This window comes from Bubalus kerabau, chromosome 20 (genome assembly GCF_029407905.1).
Source record: "Bubalus kerabau isolate K-KA32 ecotype Philippines breed swamp buffalo chromosome 20, PCC_UOA_SB_1v2, whole genome shotgun sequence".
Lineage (NCBI taxonomy): Eukaryota > Metazoa > Chordata > Mammalia > Artiodactyla > Bovidae > Bubalus > Bubalus kerabau.
The window spans coordinates 55,278,249-55,300,150 of record NC_073643.1 but is presented as its reverse complement, the minus strand read 5'-3'; the positions used below and the strand labels follow the sequence as shown (position 1 = coordinate 55,300,150).

Sequence of the window (21,902 nt, the reverse complement as noted above, 5' to 3'; positions counted from 1 at the left end):
CCACAGTCTCACCCGTTGATGTCTTCTCTATGTTCTGGTTTCCTCTTACTGGAACGTAGTCTCACAGCGTTGTGAGTCAGGAGTCACAGCTGGGTGTGAGCTCAGCTGGGTGATTGTGATCCAGGGGGCGCTGATGGGGTTTCTCAGCTGACAGAGGGGCTGGTCTCCCTGGTCCAGGTTGGTCTGGCGCTACACAAGGGAGGCCAGAGGCGGGCGCCACTGGTTCTGTTCGCTCAGCGCCTCCACGCGGCTCTGCAGCATTGGGCGGCCCGAGTGAGGGGTGCACTAATCCAGGTGGAAGCTTGTGTGGTCAAGCCTGATGTCAGAGGGCGTCCCTTCCACCAGGTTCCCTGGTCAGAGCACTGAGAAGCCCATTCAGATGCCTGGGGAGGCACACAGACCCCCTCTTCTGTGAGAAGGATAGAAAGGAAGCCGTGGCTGTGTCTGCAACACTGGGGTTTTTGTAGCCTTCCGTCCTAAGCCCTCTTCTCCATGTACACACTCGCCCCTGGTGATGCTGTTTAGAAACCCGGGTTGAATGGCATCTTTATACTGTGATTCCCAAAAATATGCCTCTAGATTGGATCTTTCCCAAAGCTTAGATTCTAATGTTCAGCCTACCACATATTCCCCCCTGATGCACAGTCGCCTCAAACTTAATGCAGTCTAGCAGAGGTGTTTCCCTCCCCCGCCCCCCCCACCCAGGGCTCTTGATTTGTACTCTGTAGACTGGCTGGTTCCATGCCCAGCTTTCTCCATCTCAGAAAATGCCACCAACATCCACCCAGTAAGTGTGACATTATATCCGTCTCCTCCTTTCAACTATGCATCCTGTCCCTAAGCAAGTCTTGGCAACTCTCCCCTCCAAAATACACCTCAGACCCACCAGTTCGTGATGTCAGTGTCCACCCCAACCCCGTCTCTCCCATGGACTCATACCCCCATTTATAGCCCCTCCGGTCCCTTCTCCACAGCTACCAGTGATCTTCCAGTGTCAGCTGGGTGACCCAGGGCCCCATGTTAAGGCCCTTGGGTAAGATTTTGCTGCTCTCTGAAGAAAATGCCACCTCATTGTCATGGCTACCAGGCCTCATCTGACCTGGTCCCCCTCTGCTCCCTAAGCCCACCCACCATCACTCTCCTCCCCAGTCCAGCTGCAGGCCTCCTTTCTGCTCCTTCTCCCTGCGGGCCTTTGCACGGCTACTGCCTCTGCCTGGATGGACCTTCCAGCAATTCCAGCAACTACAGTTCATTCTCCAAAATTCAGGCCCCGCCTCTCCTCCTCAGCCACTTGATAGTACGAATTGTCCCTCTCACACCATCACCAGGCTTGTTTATTTCCTTTTTAGAAAAGACCGCAGTCTGTGATCGTATCATTTATTATTGTTTCTCTTCCCTTCTAGAATCTGACAGCGATCAAGTCCAGGGACCGGAACTGTCCCTAGAACCTCCCCAGGGCTGGTTTTCAGACTCCATGAAGGTGGATCCTGTCCTTCGGCTACTGCACGTGAGCAGTAGCCAAAGGACACAAGATTGACCTGAAGAGACGGGTCAGAAAGTTCTGGTTGAGAATTTCATATTTGTAGATGCACTTTTTGCCTTGCAAAAGGATTTTTTAAACCGGTCACTCTCTTTCTTTCCTTGAATGTTCGGTAGAAAATGTTGGGTGAGTTCTTTTCCCCAGCTTTTCTGTCTATAAAATGCAATAGCCACAAGTTTTTATGTACAACAAGTTATAAAAAAAAATCTAACACAGTAGGTAACACACCCTTTCCACCCCAGGACAGTTCCAAGGTCACACCCAGGTTCTTGTGGCCTCAGCCAACAAGGGATCCTGAGGTGGGCAGATTGCCCAGGACCTCTCTCTCAGAAGGATTGGAAAGATTCTGCAGCACTTCAGAAGAGCTCACATTCTGCTTAAATCCAGCAAATTAGAATTATTTCCCTGATTTTTCTTTGGGATGCTGCCCTTTCTGTTACCATCTGACCCTGTTCTCAGGTGATGACCCTCCCACACTACTGCACTGGTGTGGCTTCAGTGCATAGGAGGAAGCAAACATGAAAGAGAACTCAGACAGATTCTCTGTTCCTTTATTTCCTTTTTTTCCCAAAATTAGGTAGTATGTTCACATAATGAAGGGAAAAACTTGTGTTTAGAGATGTTTCAAAACAACATTCCATAAATGACCAAAAAGACCAAGAGAGATACCTGTTTGTTTAGGGTTTTATTATGACAGTGGCTAAAAACACAATATTTCCCTGCCTGACTTTTTAGCCCTAGGAGTTGGTGTGCTTAGTGTAAGTGGGAAGCTCACAGAGCCCCTGCCTGGTGCTGATGTCGTGGTGCCACTGAGCGTGCAGGGATGGAGTGTGCCTTCTTCCTCCAGCTTCCTGGAGGAGGGTGGACGGATGCCAAGATGACTGCTCGGGTGCAGTCCCTAGAAAACAGCCAGGAAAGGCTTCTTTGAAACAGGACTAGTGGTTTAAGAGGGTGACTGTGAAATGTTCTGCTCTTCATGCAGTTCTTAGAAACCAGGATAAAACTGAACTGAAACTGGAGACAGTTTCATCTGGAGCACGTTAGTCTATAATAATGGTTCTTCTGTGTTTGACTTTTGTGAGCAGAAATTATTTTGGAGAAGTGACTTTTCCGTGCTCAAAAGTGCTCTCAGACTTTTTGATGTAAATGTGCCTGAACATTTGACCCATTCCCCATCTCTCTCCAGTAGGGCACCGGTTCTCAGGTTCCACGGGGTGGCCCGCACATCAGGAGTTTTAAGTGCACCCGGCGGGCTGGCAGGGACACTGGTGGAGGACCACCAAGGTCCAAGCGCTGTGAGTGTGGTGCTGCTTGAGGACAGAATTGGTCCACGCTGCTAAGGACCCTGGCATTTGGGGCTGAGACGCCCAGCTGACGAACAAGCCCAGAGGGGTGGCCTCTGTTGCAAGGATCGTGACTGAGGGCTGAGGTGGGGACCGAGCTGTAAGGTGGTAGGAGCAGACTGTGTGTGGTGTATTTACTGTCGAGTGTGTCCACTCTTCAAGCCTTGATAGCTGAGGGGTCTGGACACTGAAGAACCCTCTGATGAGAACTCAAAGGACTGACTAGATGTGGTACGTAAGTGCATACATTTTAAAGCCGAGTAGTTTTTGTTTCTATCGCGGTTTATCACAGGATGTAGAATACAGTTCCCTGCACCCTTCGGTAGGACCGTGCTGTTTGTCCATCCTGTACATAGTAGTCCCAGACCCCCAGGCCATCCTTCGGCCACCATCCCTCCCTCTTGGCGACCACAAGTCGATTCTCTGAGTGTTTCTGTTTCGTAATGAGTTCCTCTGCATTGTGTTTTAGCTTCCACTTACAAGTGACATCATGATATTTGCCTTTCTCTTTCTGACTTGCGTAGAATGAATCTCTAGGCCCATCCCTGTTGCTGTAAACGGCATTATTTTGTCCTTTTTTGTGGCTCAGTGATCTTCCACTGCATATACGTGCCACATCTTTCTCCACCCATCTGCTGATGGGCATTTAGGCTGCTCCCAGGTCTGGGCTGCTGTGATAGTGCTGGCGAGAACATAGGGCGCGTGCATCGTTTTGAATTCTAGTTTTGTCTGGATGTATGCCCAGGAGTGGGATTGCTAGGTGATCTGGCAACTCTGGTTTTGTGAGGAGCCTCCATACTGGTTTCCACGGTGGCTGCAGCAGTGAACACTCCCACCAAGAGTGTAGGAGGGCCCCTTTTTGCTACACCCTCTCCACATTTATTTGTAGACTTGTCAGTGATGGTCACTCTCACCTGTGTGATGTTTTCGTTGCAGTTTTGATTTGCATTTCTCTGATGGTTTCTGACGCTGAGCACCTTTCCATGTGCATATTGGCCGTCTGTACGCTGTCTTTGGAGAGCTGTCTGTCTAGGTCTTCTGCCCAGTGTTGGGTTAGGTTGCTGTATTGCTGTTGAGTTGTATGAGCTATCTGTAAATTTTGGAAATCAAGCCCTTGTTAGTAACATTTGGAAATGTTTTCTCCCAGTCCATAGGTTGTCTTTTTGTTTTGTTTATGGTTTCCTTTTGCTGTGCAACAGCTTATACGTTTGATTAGGCCCTATTTTATTTTTGCTTTTATCTCTATTGCCTTGGGAAACTAACCTAAGAAAATATTGGTGTGGTTTATGCCAAGAGAATGTTTTGCCTGTGTTCTCTTCTATGAGTCTTACGGTGTCATGTCTTATATTTAATTTAGTCTTTAGGTCATTTGGGGTTTATTTTTGTATCTGGGGTGAGGGTCTGTCCTAACTTCATTGATCTACATGTGACTCTCCAGCTTACCCCACACCTCCAAATGGTCTTTCTATAACTGGGCATCAGGTGAAGCTGGAAGTTTATAGCATGAAAATAAACAGTTTTAAAAGAAAAGCCATCTCCAGCTGATGTCCCAGGTGAGTGTTTAAGTGTCTTTAAAGATGTCTGTATAATGTACCCAAAGAACCTTCCTGTGCTTCACTGCGATCATGGGATTCAGGAATATTAGAACAGGAAGGGACCCTCTCAAGTCAGGATGAGCTTGACCTGCTTGCTGTTACAGGTTAAAAGCAGATGTTTGCATGGTGGACTAATGCCGTGTCATAAATACAGTGTCTTCACTTTAGAAAGACTGGTCTCAAACAGAGCCTCTCTTTACATTTTAGAAGACTTATGTACAGGTAAATTAGCACTAAGTTGTGATCATGGTCTTTGCTATAAAGAGCTGGTTGTTATGTCCAAATATTACCTTAGGCCTGTGGGAAAGCTGGCTTCACTTTCATCCTTGCAGTGACTCTGGCAGCTGGTGAGGGCTCTGAGACACTGGGGTTTGGGGTTATTCGTGGAGAGGCCGCAGGTGAGGGAATCGTGACCTCCTGTGTGAGCCCTGAGCAAAGCCCCTCTTTCTTTGTGGCCAGCCCATCCTCTCAGGGAAGAACACAGTTGATTGCAGGGTCACCGTGTCTGAAAGTAGAACTCATTTTGCTCTGATGACATTGAGATTTGTCATCTTAGGCACTGAAAACTCCTTTTCCCAACTTCTCTACAAATGAGTGCCCTCTAACATTTTGAGATTTCTTCAGAAAAAAAAATGCTAAAATTTTATTTCATAAAGTCAAATTTCAGTTCACAGTGCGCCCTGCTTGTTGGACTTTGCTGCCATCAAACAGCCACCTTCCAGACTCGCCGTGGGAATCCTGCCTCTGGTGGCGGGGTGTGACTGGGATCGCGGAGGGGACACAGGGCCGCCTGGTGGGCAGGACGGGGCTCCTCATCAGGGAGTCACCTCCTCACCTTCCTGATGGGCAAGAAGACAGCAGGCTGAGTGCGTCTGGAGTCGGGATTTCTGGCAGCAGCCAGTGTGCCCATCTTTGGGTGAGGGGCTGGAACAGAGCGGCCGGTGTCAGTCCCGGGGCACCCGGCTCTCAGGCCACAGGGGCTGTGTCTCCTCGCTTGAGGCGGCGTGTGATGAGCGTGCCCAGGGCCCCGAGCGGGATGCACATGGTGGAGGCGGCCACGAGCAGCCCGATGACGGCCAGGGCGTGGGGCGGGTAGTCCTTGGTCACCAGCTGACCCTGAGGAGAGAACCCGAGTGTCAGGAGACGCCCCCCCCGGTGGGAGGAGGAGCGTGTCCGTGCCCCTCAGTGAACACAAGCAGCGTGCTTGCTGTTTGGGGCTCCCCGTGAAGAGCGACCATGGGTGATAAAGGCTTGTGTTCAAGGCAGCAACAGAGGCACCAAAAGGCAGGGGCTCCCCTTGCCCAGTGCTGTCTCGTTGGATTGCCCCCCATCAGACACAGGTGGCCCCTGGGAATGTGGCCAGAGATGAGAGAGGGCTGGATTTTAAATTTTATTTAATGAGTTCAAACCACCCCATGTGGATTGTTAGCTACTAAATCCAGTAACACAGATCTCGTCTCAAGAGAAGGGTTGATGGACTTAGTTGGTAGGATTTGTGATATTTCCCTAAATGCAAAATTGATGACAAACCAGTTGAGGCCCCAAAGCCAACAAAGGCTGCCTTCCCACCACGGAACCAGAGGACGCTCCAGTCGAGGGAGCCTGCTGTCAACCAAAGTACGTATGGTGTGTAAACCAAGACGCCGCGCCGAGTGTGGCTGTGGGAAGCAGCCCACAGGCGTCTGTTGCTCTTTATGTTCTCTGTCTCAGATGCAGAAAAAGCTTTGACAAAGCTCATCACTCACTCACAGTAAAAATGCTCCAGAAAGTAGTCAAAGAGGGAACTTTCCCCAACATCATAAAGGCTATAAATGACAAACCCACAGCAAACCTCATTCTCAGTGAAACCCTGAAAGCATTTCCGCTAAGATCAGGAATGGGCCAAGGACGTCCCTCCCACCGTGCTTATTCCACAGTTTCCTCCCATTCCCTGTTTTGGGGGCTTCATGTGAGGTGCTGTTTTGTAGACCTGCTTTGTATTTGTAGATGAAGATACTAGTGTTCTCTTTTCCATGTAAACAGAATAAATTGCCCTCTCAAATTACTATTTCTATGACTTTATAACCGCCTCTTTCTCTCATAATCGGGGAAAGGGTATATTATATATGTTCAGTCTATTCTTCTGAAATCGTTGCATACGCCCCCTTAATGACTTTGTTCCCCCTTTTTATTTCCTCTGTTAGGAATTAGAAATTAAGAAAATGTCCAAGACTGATAATAAGCTTGCAGAGTTCCAGCCAAACAGCTTGTACATCTGAGGAAACAGCAAGCACTTTGGCTCTGAGTTCACGAATCACTTCATGTCCACACAGAAGGGATGAATTCCCAGATGCCGAGAGCAGGAGCAGTGTCTGCTACAACAGTAGTGGGAACCTTTATGTCCACAACTCTATGACTTTTTCTGAGATACTTACTTTTAACTTTTTGTATTGGAGTGAAGCTGGTTGACAGTGCTGTGATAGTTCCGGTGGAGAGCAAAGGGGCTCAGCCATACGTACATATGTATCCATTCTCTCCAGACTCCCCTCCCGTCCAGGCCGCCACGTAACACGGAACAGAGTGCCCTGTGCTGTGCACTAGTAGGTCTAGTCCATATAGTTTTGGAAGTCCTAGCCACAGTGATCAGAGAGGAAAAAGAAATACAAACTGGAAAAGAAGGTAAACGATCCTGTTTTCTGTGTATCGTATGTCATCTGCAAATCCTAGAGCCACCAGAAAACTGGTGCTAATCAGTGAATCTGTTACAGTTGCAGGACACAAGATTAATGCACAGAAATCTCGCATCCCTGTACACTAACAAAAGATGGGAAAGAGAGACGAAGAATTCCATTTACCATCACAACAAAAAGAATAAAATACCTAGGAATAAACCTACCTAAGGAGGCAAAAGACTTGTACTCAGAAAACTATAAAACACTGATGAAAGAAATCAAAGATGACACAAACAGATAAAGAGATCTACCGTGTTCTTGGCCTGAAAGACTCCATACTGTGAAATGACTATACTGCTCCAAGCAAGCCACAGCCTCACTGCAATCCCTGTCAGACTACCAAGGACATCTTCACAGAACTAGAACAAAACATTCCACACTTGGAAACGCAGAAGACTCCGATTTCACAAATTACTAGAGAAACGAGAACTACAATGAGGTATCAGCGGGAGAGGAGGATGGAATGAATTGGGAGATTGGAATTGACATATATATAATACAGTGTATAAATAGATAACTAATGAGAACCTCCCTCTGTAGCACAGGGAGCTCTACTCAGAGCTCTGTGGTGACCTAAATGGGAAGAAAGTGCAAAAAAAAAATGGATATATGTATGACTGATTGACTTTGTCATGCAGCAGAAACTAACGCAACATTGTCAAGCAACCACACTCCAATAAAAACTGAAGAAAGCAAGGACCTGAATGATGATTCCCCGTTGTGACAAATAACCGCCCCTGTTCTGGACAGGCAAGGCAAGACCCCCGAGGTGGCAGGTACCTGGGCGGCATCCCAGGCCTGGTACCGCAGGGTCCCTGTGATGATGTAGTCGCTCAGGTAGAAGATGAAGAGGCTGATGATTAGCAGTGGGCTCACGCCGCCCCACATGGCCTTCCAGTACCAGTTCAGGGCATGTCCAGTCATGGCCTTGAGGTCGCTTTCAAATCTGTTTGGAGAGCGGGGAGAGAAAGTCTGGATAGCCCGTGCTGTTGGAGGCAGGCGGGCCAGGCCATGGAGCCCTCTGCGCTTAGGAAGCTTTTGTGCTGGGCACTACTGGTGCTTGAACACGACCATGGGGAGAGGGGCACAGGCTGCCACCAAGGGGGCAAAGCGACCGCCCACAGGTGAGTGGGCATCAGAGGACATGCCTCTGGTGCCAGCCTCCAGGTAGAGGCTGCTGCTGCAGACAGGAGGGCAGCGCCCAGCGCCAGCAGGCACAGAGGGCCTGGTGAGACGCCCATGAAGCCGTCCTCAGCCCCGGGGGGCCCCGAGGGCAGCCCTGCCCCGTCCCTCCTGCCCTGCAGCCCACCACTGTGGTGTCCATCGTGTCTGCGGGCCCTCTTTTTCTCATAGCTTGACCCTTGCCTGAATTTAGACGTAGCCTGACAGTGTCTGTCTTACAGTAGACTGGACAGGCTTCTCCGGGATTCTGGAAACTACACGTGGAGAAAGTGCTGGGAGTTGGGGCCTTCGTGGGTCATTTCCCGTGCAGCCCTACCTGCTCAGCCCGTACAGGTAGCACACGGCGACCGTCTCCACCAGGACGATGAGCAGCAGGGACAGCGTGGCAGCGTAGTCGTTGAAGATGTCAAACCAGTAGCTGCCGGCCTCCATGGTGAACAGCATGCCGATGGCACAGTTGGCGAGGCACACCAGACCTGGGACCACAAGACGCCCTGCTCACCCGCCTGCGACCGCGCCTGTTCCCCCAGCTTCCCGTGGGGCCGAGGCGGTGGGAGGCGTGTCAGCAGGACTTCCTGACGCTCATTCACGGAGGGGTCTGGCAGAGGACACCTGACCCAGTGTAGAAGGTAAAACGGGGCACTGCTGTCTAAGTGGTCCCACCCGGGCTGTGGGCCTGCTTATGTTGTTCATCCCAACAACTCAACCTCCGAGCTCGGGGGAGGTGAATTAGCAGGGAGGAGAGTTGAGCTGCAGGACTCCCAGTGGAGGACTGACATCTGACCGGGGAGAGGGGAAGAGGAGAAACAAATGCTGACCGAGATCCCACGGCGCCTTAGGCATTTGTCCCTTGTCGGCTCCTGAAGGCTGTGAGTCAGGTAGCAGGAGTTGAGCCCCCTTTTATAGGGTCGGGGGAGCCAAAGCTCAGAGATGTCAGGTAACTTTCCCAACATCACACAGCATGAAAAGAAGCAGTGATGGAACACAGACACCCCCCCCCCCCAAAAGGTATGAGACCCTAACGCTGCCCCCTCGCCGTCCACTGCCACCCGCCATGAGAGCCCCACCGGTGTCCCGAGGGGAGAACAGGCTGTGAGCCGTCAGGGAGCTGCAGCCACACAGTGCTGGCTTCTGAGAGGAGATGCCAGCGGGCGCTGACAGGAGCAGAGTTGGGTTGGGGCTGGAGGGGCATTGTGGGTGTGTTGGAATGGTGTCATCAGAGGCAGGGCTTGGGGGGCCAGGGTCCTCCAGACACTGTGGGCTGGAGAGAAGCGGATGGGTGGTGGGGTGAAGTGGAGAGGCATGCTTGTCCACCAAGAGCAGAATGGGCAGATATGTTGTAGCATGTGGGCTGTTGATGGATTTTTTCACAGAAAAGAGAGAGATGATTACTACTTGCCAGAGTGTATGGATGTGAGAGGTGGACTATAAAGAAAGCTGAGCGCCGAAAAATTGATGCTTCTGAACTGTGGTATTGGAGAAGACTCTTGAGAGTCCCTTGGACTGCAAGGAGATCCAACCAGTCCATCCTAAAGGAAATCAGTCCTGAATATTCATTGGAAGGACTGAAGCTGAAACTCCAATACTTTGGCCGCCTGATGCGAGGAACTGACTCATTGGAAAAGACCCTGATGCTGGGAAAGATTGAAGGTGGGAGGAGAAGGGGACGACAGAGGATGAGATGGTTGGATTGCATCACCGACTCAATGGAGATGAGTTTAAGTAGGCTCCCGGAGTTGGTGATGGACAGGGAAGCCTGGAGTGCTGCAGTTCATGGGGTCGCAGAGTCAACTGAACTGAACTAAACTGAACCAGAGTGGATTTCACTGACTGAGTTTGAATGACAACAACAGACAGAAAGGGTAAGTACAGTGTGACTTAACTGACGTGCAGTGTGAGAGCAGGAGCAACCTCAGAAGGCAGCATTCGGAGCAGAGGCGGCTGCTGGGGGCGGGGCGTGCTGCCTGGACAGCAGCGGGAAGGGGCTCTAGGGTGAGAGAAAGGCTCTGTACCTTGACTCGGTGGTGGGTCACTGAGAGTGTGTTTAAGAAATGTACAAATTGTCATTGTTGTTCTTGGGTCAGCACAGACAAAAGCATGTTCTCTGAATGCCTGGAGAGCTTGGAGGGCCGTGTTGGGGAGTCTGGCCTTTGCTGAAGGTTGGGGTGACCACCTGACTTACCCATGATGTGGAGGGCCAGACGTGGGGTGAGTTACATTCCCAGAGCGCCTGACAGCTGTGGCAGGACTCCTGGATGCGGCAGTGACTCGGGGCAGGTGCGTCCTGAGGACGGCGCCTCCGTTCGGCCCCCCCGAGCCCCACCGCCTTGGTGCCTGGCCCACTCACCGGAGATGGCCTCCTTGGGCAGGTAGCTGGAGATGACCTTGCTGTCCGTCAGAGGGGTGAGGATGGCGGCCGTGTTGCCCAGCATGCTCCCAATGCCCAGCAGTAGCAGCATGAAGAAGTAGAGCACCGACCACAGCTGGGATACCTCCATGTTCTTAATGGCCTCCGTGTAGACGATGAAAGCCAGGCCAGTGCCCTGAACGGCCTATGCGAGGCAAGAACACAGTTACACACCCAGGGAAGTTAGGACTCCCTCAACACCCGTGCTGCTAAGGTACTTGGGGCACCTTTAAATGGGCGAGGAGAAGCCACATTCTGAGGTTGCATCTTCCATCTACCCAGCAGCACCTGAGGTTGACCCGGGCTCGAGAGAACTGTCACCTGTTGAGACCTCATACCTGACTCTTAACTGCTTCAGACACTGAGTGTGCTTTTTCTGCCAGAACTTACATCATTCTCTACTAATGAGGTATTAACAGCTTGGAATAATTGTTGCTTCACTAATCAGGACTGAGGGGGTGACCTGGGAGTTGAGATGGTGAAGGCACAGCTAAGACACAAAAGCATACAGCAGCAGGTGAAGAAGAATCACTGCAGGCGTATGTGAAGATGAATCCAGTTCCTGCTGAACTCAGACACGACACAGTAAACTACCATACTGCACGAGATTAAAAACGCATCCGGTTTGAAATCAGGCTGAACTGATTAAGCCTGGGATTCCTCGATGGAAAGTCGTGAGTCCCCGTGAGGAAGGCAGGAAGTGACAGCCTTCCAAGGAGGCCACTGTGGACCTGTAGTTCCTAGTATCCCCTAGATGGGAACCCAATCTCTATTTCCAAACGAGCCTTTTTCCAAACGAGCCTTCCTGCAGGTACACCAAACCTCCTACAGCTAAAGGATGGTGTGTCCTGGGGCAGAGTGAGTTAGAAAGTCAGCCAGTCTTCATGGCTCCTGGAGCAGAGGTAGCTTTGCCCTCCTTCTTAGAATTCGCGACTACCTAACACTGGTGCAGGGCTTGGAATCGGTCTAGAGCTTCATGGGGAGAGGAAAATGAGGCCCGACTTGGATGTCTAGTCCGGTACTCGCGACCTAATTGACATCCCAGGAACAAGGCTTTCTCCAGACTCGGGTTGCCCTGGTGAGCAGAGTCGGGGGGGGGGGGGCGGGGGTGGTGGTGAAGCAGTGCTGCTTCCTTGTGGCTGTTTCCACGAACAGCAGCCTGAAACGCTATCCTTGTGGGTACCTAATGTGCACAAGGCTTGAGGGGCTGTGAGTGACCAGGCTCCCAAGAAATTACTGCAGGACGTGAGGGCCAACTGGCGACAAGCCTGCGCCAAAGCGTGAAGAAGAGTGAACTTGTGTTTTCCTTTTTAAAATCCCTGAAAAGATGCCCAGTATCTCCAGTGCTTAGAGAGAGGCAGGTGAAATCTACAACGAAGTATCTCCTGGCACCTGTCATCAAAGAGACAACACAGAACATCTGATGGGGAGGGTGTGGAGAAAAGTGACTCTGAGGAAGGCTGAGTGGCTCACTGTATGCAGAGAAGTGATGAGGTCCTTAGGGAAGGAAAGGTGCAGCTCCCTAAAGCCCCGGCAATCCCACTCCTGCTTGCATGTGGGGAGAGGTGACCGTTGTTCGAAAATACACAAGTACGTGCTCCACTGGCCTTTGGAACTAACACACCGAGGAAATGGAAACAGCCAATTTCAGGAGAGAAACGGAGTGTTTCTAACACGGCTAATGTGGAGGGGGGAGAGGGAAATTAGGAGGTGGGGTTCACTGGTACTCAGTGAGGGGTGTGTGTGTATGTATATGTTATGTATGTATCTGTATCTTAAATAGACAGTAAATGAGGGCCTACTGTAGTGCAGGGATAACTGTACTCACAAATGACTGTCTCCCAAAATCCAAAGATAATATGGTCCTTATATAGGTGATACTGAGTCCAGTTACTAATGATCTCAACATGGCACTGTTAATTGTACTCTAGGAGATGATAAAAAGTGAATTACTTTAGAAATACTCTTTTCCATTCAGGAATACACAGTTCGAGATGGGATCATATTCTGGAACCTGAAGTGGCCGTGACGCCTCAAGAAAAAGTCATGATTCCCCTGCGTGGGGAGAAAGTGACAGCCTTCCATGGAGGCCACAGCAGACCTTAAGTGCCTGGTAAGCCCTGGATGCGACCCAATCAGATGAGCCTTCCTGCAGGTACAGCAAACCACCTATGGCCAAAGGATGGTGTATCCCAGGGCAGAGTGAAGAGTCACCCAGTCTTCATGGCTCCTGGAGCAGAGGTGCTTTGCCCTCCTTCTTAGAGTTCCTGAACTGCATGCCACTGGTGCAGGCCTTGGAATTGGTCTTGAACTTCCAAGGGGCGAAAATTAGACCCACCTTGGGTGCCTATTCAGGCACTCTTGACCTGATTGACATCCCAGGAACAAGGCTTTCTCCCAGACTCTGTTACCCGGGAGAGCAGAGTGCGGATGAAAAAGTGCTGCCGCCTTGAGGCCGCCTGTATGAACGGCAGCCTCCAGCGCTATGCTTCTGGTTACTTTATGTGCACAAGGCTCCAGGGGCTGTGCGTGGCCAGAGCTCCCAAGAAATCTACTGCAGGAGGTGAGCCCATAAAACGTCAACTGGGGCAAACTGGTGACAAGCCAGCGTCAAAGGGCGAAGTAGCGGGAACTTGCGTGTGTGTTTTTTTTTTTAGGTCCCTGTAAAGATGCCCAGTATCTCCTGGCACTTGTCATCAAAGAGACGACACAGAACATCTAATGGGGAGGGTGTGGAGAAAAGTGACTGAGGAAGGTGTTTGTGGAAGGCTGTGGCTCACCGTATGCAGAGAAGTGATGAGGTCCTTAGGGAAGGAAAGGTGCAGCTCCCTAAAGCCCCGGCAGTCCCACTCCACTGGCCTTTGCCCATCTACCTGCAACAGGCAAGGCATGGAAACTACCCGAATGCCCAGCGACAGAAGAAAGGATAAAGAAGATCGGCTCAGATAAACAACGGACTGCTACTCAGAAAACCGAACGACAGCACAGGCCTGACGACAGTGTGGATGGACCCGGACAAGATACAGTAACTCAAGTCAGAAAAAAGCCAGGCACAGACGATGCCACATATAGGCGGACACCCAAAAGCACTGAACCCACACACCAAAAAAATGTAAAGGGGCACGATGGGGAGGGTGGAGAGGGAAATTGCAAGCTCGGAGTTCACAGCTACACATGCCTGTATTTGTCTACATATTTAGGATAGATGATTTAGGAGACCCTACAGTGTGGAACACAGACAACTCTCTTCACTCTACAAATAACTATGTCCCAAAGAATCCAAACAACAGTCATTCCATGTACATTTGAATCGGAGTCCAGTTCCCATTCAACTCAAAACTTGAATTCACTTTAGAAATGCCCCCTCTTTTCCATTCAGGCCTAACTGGTCTGGGCTGGGGTCATATCTTGGAGCCCTGAGGTAGCTTGGATCCCAAGTTTGACAGTGGCTGTTTCTAGGATCAACAACCTTAAAACCTATGTTTAAAGTGAAGTCACTCAGTCGTGTCTGACTCTTTGTGACCCTAAGGTAAAACCTATGTTTCTGGGTACTTAATAAGCAAAAGGTTTGAAGGATGTGAAAGGTCATAGCTTTCATGAAGTTCTGTAGGAAGTAATGGAAGAAAAATTTTCATCAAGAGTCTGCTTGCCACATGCCAATTTCAAAAGGAGAAAGTTCATGCAACCTGTGTTTTTCTTTTTAAACCCCTGGGTGGGGCGGGGGAGGGGGGGTGGGTATCTCTAGTGCTTAGAGAAATGCAAATGAAATCTACAACAAGGTATCTCTGACACAAATCATCAAAAATCCTACACACAATACATGATGGAGAAGGCCTGGAGAAAAGGTACCCTGAGCAAGGTATTCATGGAGAGGTAAATTGCTCAGAGCCAGTATAGAGAGAAGTAGAGAAGCTAGTTAAGAAAGGAGAGCTACAGCTCCGCACATCTGGCCATGCACTTACTTCTTTTATGTTCAAAGAGAAGATCAGCAGTGAAAATCACACACTCCTTCCCTTGGCCTTCTCCCATCTACCTACAATGGGCACGGCATGCAAACTATTGTCCAGCTATAGTAGAACAGACAAAGACGACCCCTTGTATACAACAGACTTACTCAGGAAACCAAATTGCAACACACCATTGACAATAGCATGCCTGGACCTGGAGAAGACCTCTCTAACTCAGGTAAGTCAGACATACCACTTCTAGGTGGAAACTAGAAATGAACCGAGCTGAATTGACAGGGAAATGTAAACACCCACCCTCAGACAAAACATTCAGAGTTTCCGGTGGAGCATGATGGCGAGGTTGGAGAGAAAAATCATGAGGTCAGCCTGAACTGGTACATGCTTACATACAAAGGTAAAATAGACAGGTAATGAGGCCCTACTGCATAGCACAGACAACTCTACTCACTACAGACACTGTCACAAAAGAATAAAAAGAAAAATCGGTCCTTGTTTATGTGAACTTGAATCCAGTACCTATTGAATTCAAAGACTGTAAATTGACCATATTCCAGGAGAAAATAAAAATTCAATATAAAAAGACCTGTTTTACTCAGGCCTAATTGATTCTGGTTGGGCTTATCTCCTGGAGTGCAGAGGTGGCTTGGGTCCCTATTTTGACAGTCATGAGCCCCAGTGACCAGGGAAGAATGGGACAGCCAGCATACAAGCCACCTTGGACCTGTAGTACCTGGTCTCCTCTGGATGGGACCGTGATCTCTAAATACAGTCGAGCCATTCTGCAGGTAAACCAAGTCTCATACAGCTAAAGGGTGGTGGACTCCCTGGGCAAGGACAGCAAGCCCCCCAGTCTTCATGGCTTCTGGTGAATAGGTACCTCTAGCCTCCTTCCTTACAGTCCCTCAGTTGCGTACCACCGGCACAGGTGTTAGGATCTCTCTAGAAGTTCATGGGGAGAAGGCAATGGCACCCAACTCCAGTACTCTTGCCTGGAAAATCCCATGGACGGAGGAGCCTGGAAGGCTGCAGTCCATGGGGTCGCTGAGGGTCGGACACGACTGAGTGACTTAGCTTTCACTTTTTATTTTCATGCATTGGAGAAGGAAATGGCAACCCACTCCAGTGTTCTTGCCTGGAGAATCCCAGGGATGGCGGAGCCTTGTGGGCTGCCGTCTATGGAGTCGCACAGAGTCGGACACGACTGAATCGACTTAGCAGCAGCAGTTCATGGAGCCAGGAGAAATGAGACACAAGCCCTTGGGCGTCTGTTAGGGCACTTTCCACCTGATTGACAAACAAGAAACAGGGCGTTCTCCAGACTCTGGTTACCTAGGTTACCAGAGAGCTGACGCAGAAGTGCTGCCGCCTTGTGGCCATTTCTAGGAGCAACAGCCTTAAACCCTGTGCTTCTGGGTACTTAACATGCAAAAAGGCCTCGGGCTGTGAAACACCATAGCTCTCAAGAAATTGTCTGCATGAGGGAATCGAAGACACATTAAAAAATGGGCCATCCTGTGACAAACCAAATTCAAAAGGGGAAAGTTTACTCAACCTGTGTTTTTCTTTTTAAAACCCCTGGGGTTGGAAGGGGGAGGGCATCTCTAGTGCTTGCTGCTGCTGCTAAGTCAGACTCCGTGCGACCCCACAGACGGCAGCCCATGAGGCTCCCCCGTCCCTGGGATTCTCCAGGCAAGAACACTGGAGTGGGTTGCCATTTCCTTCTCCAATGCATGAAAGTGAAAGTGAAGTCGCTCAGTCGTGTCCGACTCTTAGCGACCCCATGGACTACAGCCCACCAGGCTCCTCCATCCATGGGATTTTCCAGGCAAGAGTACTGCAGTGGGGTGCCATTGCCTTCTCCACTCTAGTGCTTAGAGAAATGCAAATAAAATCTACAAGGAGGTATTTCCTGGCACCAGTCATTAAAGAGACTACACAGAATATATGATGGAGGGGGCCTGGAGAGAAGGGACCCTGTGCAATGTATACGTGGAGAGGTAAATTTCTCACAGCCAGTATGGAGAGAAGTAGAGAAGGTCCTTAGGAAAGGAAAGGTGCAGCTCCCCGAAGATCCAGCAGTGCCCCTCCTGCTTGTCTGTCCAAAGAGAAAACCATTGACAACAATCACACATGGAGTCCAGTGGCCTTTTTCCCATCTACCTACAACAAGCATGTGAACTCCCCATCTGTCCACTGACAGAATACACATGAAGACATGCACCATCCATATGATGGACTATTAGAGCAAAGAATGAAATCTCTATTTACAGCAACATGGATGGAACCAGAGATGATCATACTAGTCAAGTTTGCCAGATAATTACAAGTATTATATGCCACCATTTATAGATGCAACTTTAAAATGGATGTGGGGGGGCGGTCCTAACATGGCAGAGGAATAGGACGGGGAGACTGCTTTCTCCCCCACAAGTTCATTGAAAGAACATTTGAACGCTGAGCAAATTCCACAAAATGACTTCTAAATGCTGGCAGAGGACACCAGGCACCCAGAAAGGCAGCCCATTGTCTTCGAAAGGAGGTAGGACAAAATATAAAAGATAAAAAGACAAAAGAGGTAGGACGGAGATCCGTCCTGGGAAGGGAGTCTTAAAAGAGGAGAAGTTTCCAAACACTCTCACCAGCAGATCTGTGGGGAATCTTGGAATCTCAGAGGGCAACATAACCAGGAGTAAAGATAAGTAAATAATTAAATCCCACAGATTACGTGCCTAACAGCAACTCACAGCCGCTACCAGCAAGCGGGGGCTGAACAGGGAGGGTGGGCTGCATTGCTCAGGGTAAGGACCGGGCCCGAATGCCCTGAGGGCAATCTGAGGGAACTAACCTGAGAGAGCAACCCAAACTGTGGGATAGCCAGAGAGGAAGGAAAAGAAAGAACTATACCGTGAAAAGCCCTAACCTGAGGCACTGCCAGGCCCGCTCACAGAACAAGACTGAGCGAATACCAAAGGAGAGCTAGCCGGCTGCAGACCGGCCCATCCTCCGCCAGAGACAAGCGGGGTGCGGGGGCAGCCAGAGCTGGCAAGGGGCAATTACGGCCCCAGAGAGGCATCCTCTACCAAACTGCAAGCAGGCTCCGTTGCTAACCAAGAGTTCTTGGGGTTCTAGATGGTTGACCTCCACCTGTAGGGTTGCAGCCAGAGATCAGCTCCCCAAAAGAGACACACGGCACACCTGAGAAGGCGCGCCCGTTGTACACCCAGAAAACAGCGGTTGGGACGGGGGAGGCGACAAGATGCACCCCCCAGCTGGGGGCGACTGCGCTCACCAACACCTGGTCACCTGAGCTGCTCGGCCCTGGGAAGGGCACAAAACGCAGGCCCAGCTGAGTCTGCGCCTTTGTGGAGTACCCGAGAACCTGAACCTGAGCGGCTGAGACCTGGAAAGCGCATGCAACCCAGGGCCCGCCTCAGACAGTTCCCAGCAGAGCAACCTAGAGCCTGAGCAGTGTAGACAATGAAAGCACACACGCTGTGAGTGGGGGCAAACCCGGTGCGGCTGAAACACTGCGAGCACTCCCCACACTCGCTGGTGATAGCTGTTTGCAGTGTTCTTCCCTCCCCACAGCACGACCGAACAAGTGAACCTAAATAAGTGACCACCTTTGCCCCCCTGTGTCAGGGTGGAAATTAGACACTGAAAAGACCAGCAAACAGAAGAGGCTAAAATAAACAGAGGGAACCGCCTTGGAAGTGACAGGTGCAACAGATTAAAACCCTGTAGTTAGCACTGACTACACTGGAAGGGGCCCTTAGATCTTGATAAGTATAAGCCGGATCAAGGAACCATCTGAAACTGAACTGACCCCACACTGTCCACAACAGCTCCAGAGAAATTCTTAGATATATTTTTACTATTATCATTTCTTAAATTAAAAAAAATTTCTTTTTATTTTTAAGTCCTCTATTACTCCTTTAATTTTCATTTTTATAATCTACTATTACCTTGCGGAAAAAAAAACCCTATTTTTAAAGCAAACTTCATATATATAGTTTACAATTTTTGTGACTTTATTTTTTTAATATTGTATTTTTGAGTCTAACCTCTAGATTTTTAATCTTTGCTTTTTGGTATTTGTTATCAATTCTGTACCTTTAAGAACCCAATCTTCAGTACCCATTTTTACTTGGGAGTGTGATTACTGGCTTGATTGCTCTCTCCCTCTTTTGACTCTCCTTTTTCTTCACCAGGTCGCCTCTATATCCTCCATCCCCCTTCTCTTCTCTACCCAACTCTGTGAAGCTCTTTGTGTGTTCTGGGCTGTGGAGAACACGTAGGGAATTGATTACTGGCTAGCTTGCTCTCTCCCCTTCTGATTCCACCTGTTGTCCTACTGGTCACCTGTATCTCCCTCCTCTCTCTTCTCTTCTCCCTATAACTCTGTGAACCTCTCTGGGTGTCCCTCACTGTGGAAAAACTTTTCATCATTAACCTAGATGTTTTATTATTGGTGCTGTATAGATGGAGAAGTCTTGAGGCTACTGTAAGAATAAGACTGAAATCCAGAGGCAGGAGGCTTAAGTCCAAATCCTGAGAACACCAAAGAACTCCTGACTCCAGGGAACATTAATTGATAAGAGCTCATCCAAAAGCCTCCACACCTACACTGAAACCAAGCACCACTCAAGAGCCAACAAGTTCCAGAGTAAGACATACCATGCAATTTCTCAAGCAACACAGGAACATAACCCCAAGCTTCAATATACAGGCTGCCCAAAATCACACCAAACACACTGACCTTTCAAAACTCTCTGCTGGACACTTCATTGCACTCCAGAGAGAAGAAATCCAGCTCCACCCACCAGAACACAGACACAAGCTTCCCTAACCAGGAAACCTTGACAAGCCACCCATCCAACCCCACCCACAGCGAGGAACCTCCACAATAAAGAGGAACTGCAAACTGCCAGAGTACAGAAAGGCCACCCAAACTCAGCAATCTAAACAAGATGAAAAGGCAGAGAAATACTCAGCAGGTAAAGGAACAGGATAAATGCCCCCCAAACCAAACAAAAGAGGAAGAGATAGGGAACCTACCTGATAAAGAGTTCAGAATAATGATAGTGAAAATGATCCAAAGTCTTGAAAACAAAATGGAGTTACAGATAAATAGCCTGGAGACAAAGATTGAGAAGGTGCAAGAAAGGTTTAACAAGGATCTAGAAGACATAAAAAAGAGTCAATATATAATGAATAATGCAATAAATGAGATAAAAAAAAACACTCTGGAGGGAACCAACGGCAGAATAACGGAGGCAGAAGATACAATAAGTGAGGTAGAAGATAGAATGGTAGAAATAAATGAATCAGAGAGGAAAAAAGAAAAAAGAATTAAAAGAAATGAGGACAACCTCAGAGACCTCTGGGACAATGTTAAACATCCCAACATTTGAGTCATAGGAGGCCCAGAAGAAGATGACAAGAAGAGAGACCATGAGAAAATACTTGAGGAGATAATAGTTGAAAACGTCCCTAAAATGGGGAAGGAAATAGTCACCCAAGTCCAGGAAACCCAGAGAACCCAAACAGGATAAACCCAAGGTGAAACACCCCAAGACACATATTAATCAAATCAACAAAGATCAAACACTAAGAACAAATATTAAAAGCAGCAAGGGAAAAACAACAAATAACACACAAGGGGATTCCCATAGGATAACAGCTGATCTTTCAATAGAAACTCTTCAGGCCAGGAGGGAATGGCAGGACATACTTAAAGTGATGAAAGAGAAAAACCTACAACCCAGATTACTGTACCCAGCAAGGATCTCATTCAAATATGAAGGAAAAATCAAAAGCTTCACAGACAAGCAAAAGCTGAGAGAATTCAGCACTACCAAACCAGCTCTCCAACAAATGCTAAAGGATCTTCTCTAGACAGGAAACACAGAAAGGATGTATAAACTCGAACCCAAAACAACAAAGTAAATGGCAACGGGATCATACTTATCAATAATTACCTTAAACATAAATGGGTTGAATGCCCCAACCAAAAGACAAAGACTGGCTGAATGGATACAAAAACAAGATCCCTATATATGTTGTCTACAAGAGACCCACCTCAGAACAAGGGACACATACAGACTGAAAGTGAAGGGCTGGAAAAAGATATTCCACACAAATAGAAACCAAAAGAAAGCAGGAGTAGCAATACTCACATCAGATAAAATAGACTTTAAAACAAAGGTGTGAAAAGAGACAAAGAAGGACACTACATAATGATATATTATATATGATATATATAGATGATATATATATAGATAGATCTATATATATATATATAGATGATATATATAATGATATAATATATAGATATATTATAAATCAATTACAAATTATATATGCACCCAACATAGGAGCACCACAATATGTAAGACAAATGCTAACAAGTATGAAAGGGGAAATTAACACAATAATAGTGGGAGACTTTAATACCCCACTCACACCTATGGAATTAACAAGGAAACACAAACTTTAAATGATACAATAGACCAGTTAGACCTAATTGATATCTATAGGACATTTCACCCCCAAACAATGAATTTCACCCTTTTCTCAAGGGCACACGGAACCTTCTCCAGGATAGATCACATCCTGGGCCATAAATCTACCTTGGTAAATTCAAAAAAATTGAAATCATTCCAAGCATCTTTTCTGACCACAATGCAGTAAGATTAGATGTCAATTACAGGAGAAAAACTATTAAAAATTCCAACATATGGAGGCTGAACAACACGTTGCTGAATAACCAACAAATCATAGAAGAAATCAAAAAAGAAATAAAAATATGCATAGAAACGAATGAAAATGAAAACAACCCAAAACCTATGGAACACTGTAAAAGCAGTGCTAAGGGGAAGGTTCATAGCAATACAGGCTTACCTCAGAAAACAAGAAAAAAGTCAAATAAATAACCCAACTCTACACCTATGGCAACCCACTCCAGTATTCTTGCCTGGAGAATCCCAGGGATGGGGGAGCCTGGTGGGCTGCTGTTTATGGGGTCACACAGAGTCGGACACGACTGAAGCGACTTAGAAGCAGCAGCAGCTACACCTAAAGCAAAGGAAAGGAAGAAATGAAGAACCCCAGGGTTAGTAGAAGGAAAGAAATCTTAAAAGTTAGGGCAGAAATA

The 21,902-nt window shown here is 48.4% G+C and overlaps 1 protein-coding gene and 1 long non-coding RNA gene across 7 annotated transcripts in view; one reads left to right on the top strand and one right to left on the bottom strand.

Moving 5' to 3' along the window:
- Nucleotides 1-5,071: 5,071 nt before the first annotated feature.
- SLC6A20 (solute carrier family 6 member 20) overlaps nt 5,072-21,902 on the bottom strand; it is a 59,189-nt gene continuing 42,358 nt past the window's right edge. For 4 of the 5 annotated variants that reach the window (XM_055557124.1, XM_055557120.1, XM_055557121.1 and 1 more), the window contains 4 exons: nt 10,719-10,923; nt 8,688-8,847; nt 7,970-8,135; nt 5,072-5,594 (listed from right to left, as the gene is read on the bottom strand). In XM_055557124.1, coding sequence (XP_055413099.1) covers nt 5,445-5,594; nt 7,970-8,135; nt 8,688-8,847; nt 10,719-10,923 — 681 coding nt within the window. In that variant the 3' untranslated portion in view covers nt 5,072-5,444. Of the gene's footprint in view, nt 5,595-7,729; nt 7,763-7,969; nt 8,136-8,687; nt 8,848-10,718; nt 10,924-21,902 lie in introns of those variants that run through there. The other variant, XM_055557123.1, reaches the window with a different exon arrangement.
- On the top strand, nt 9,268-15,922 carry LOC129634811 (uncharacterized). Of its 2 annotated transcripts, none has more exons than XR_008705914.1 (3): nt 9,268-10,233; nt 12,757-12,891; nt 13,436-15,922. It is a non-coding gene; the product is annotated as an uncharacterized LOC129634811 (long non-coding RNA). The 2 variants fall into 2 exon arrangements; XR_008705915.1 differs by having other exon boundaries at nt 12,757-13,341.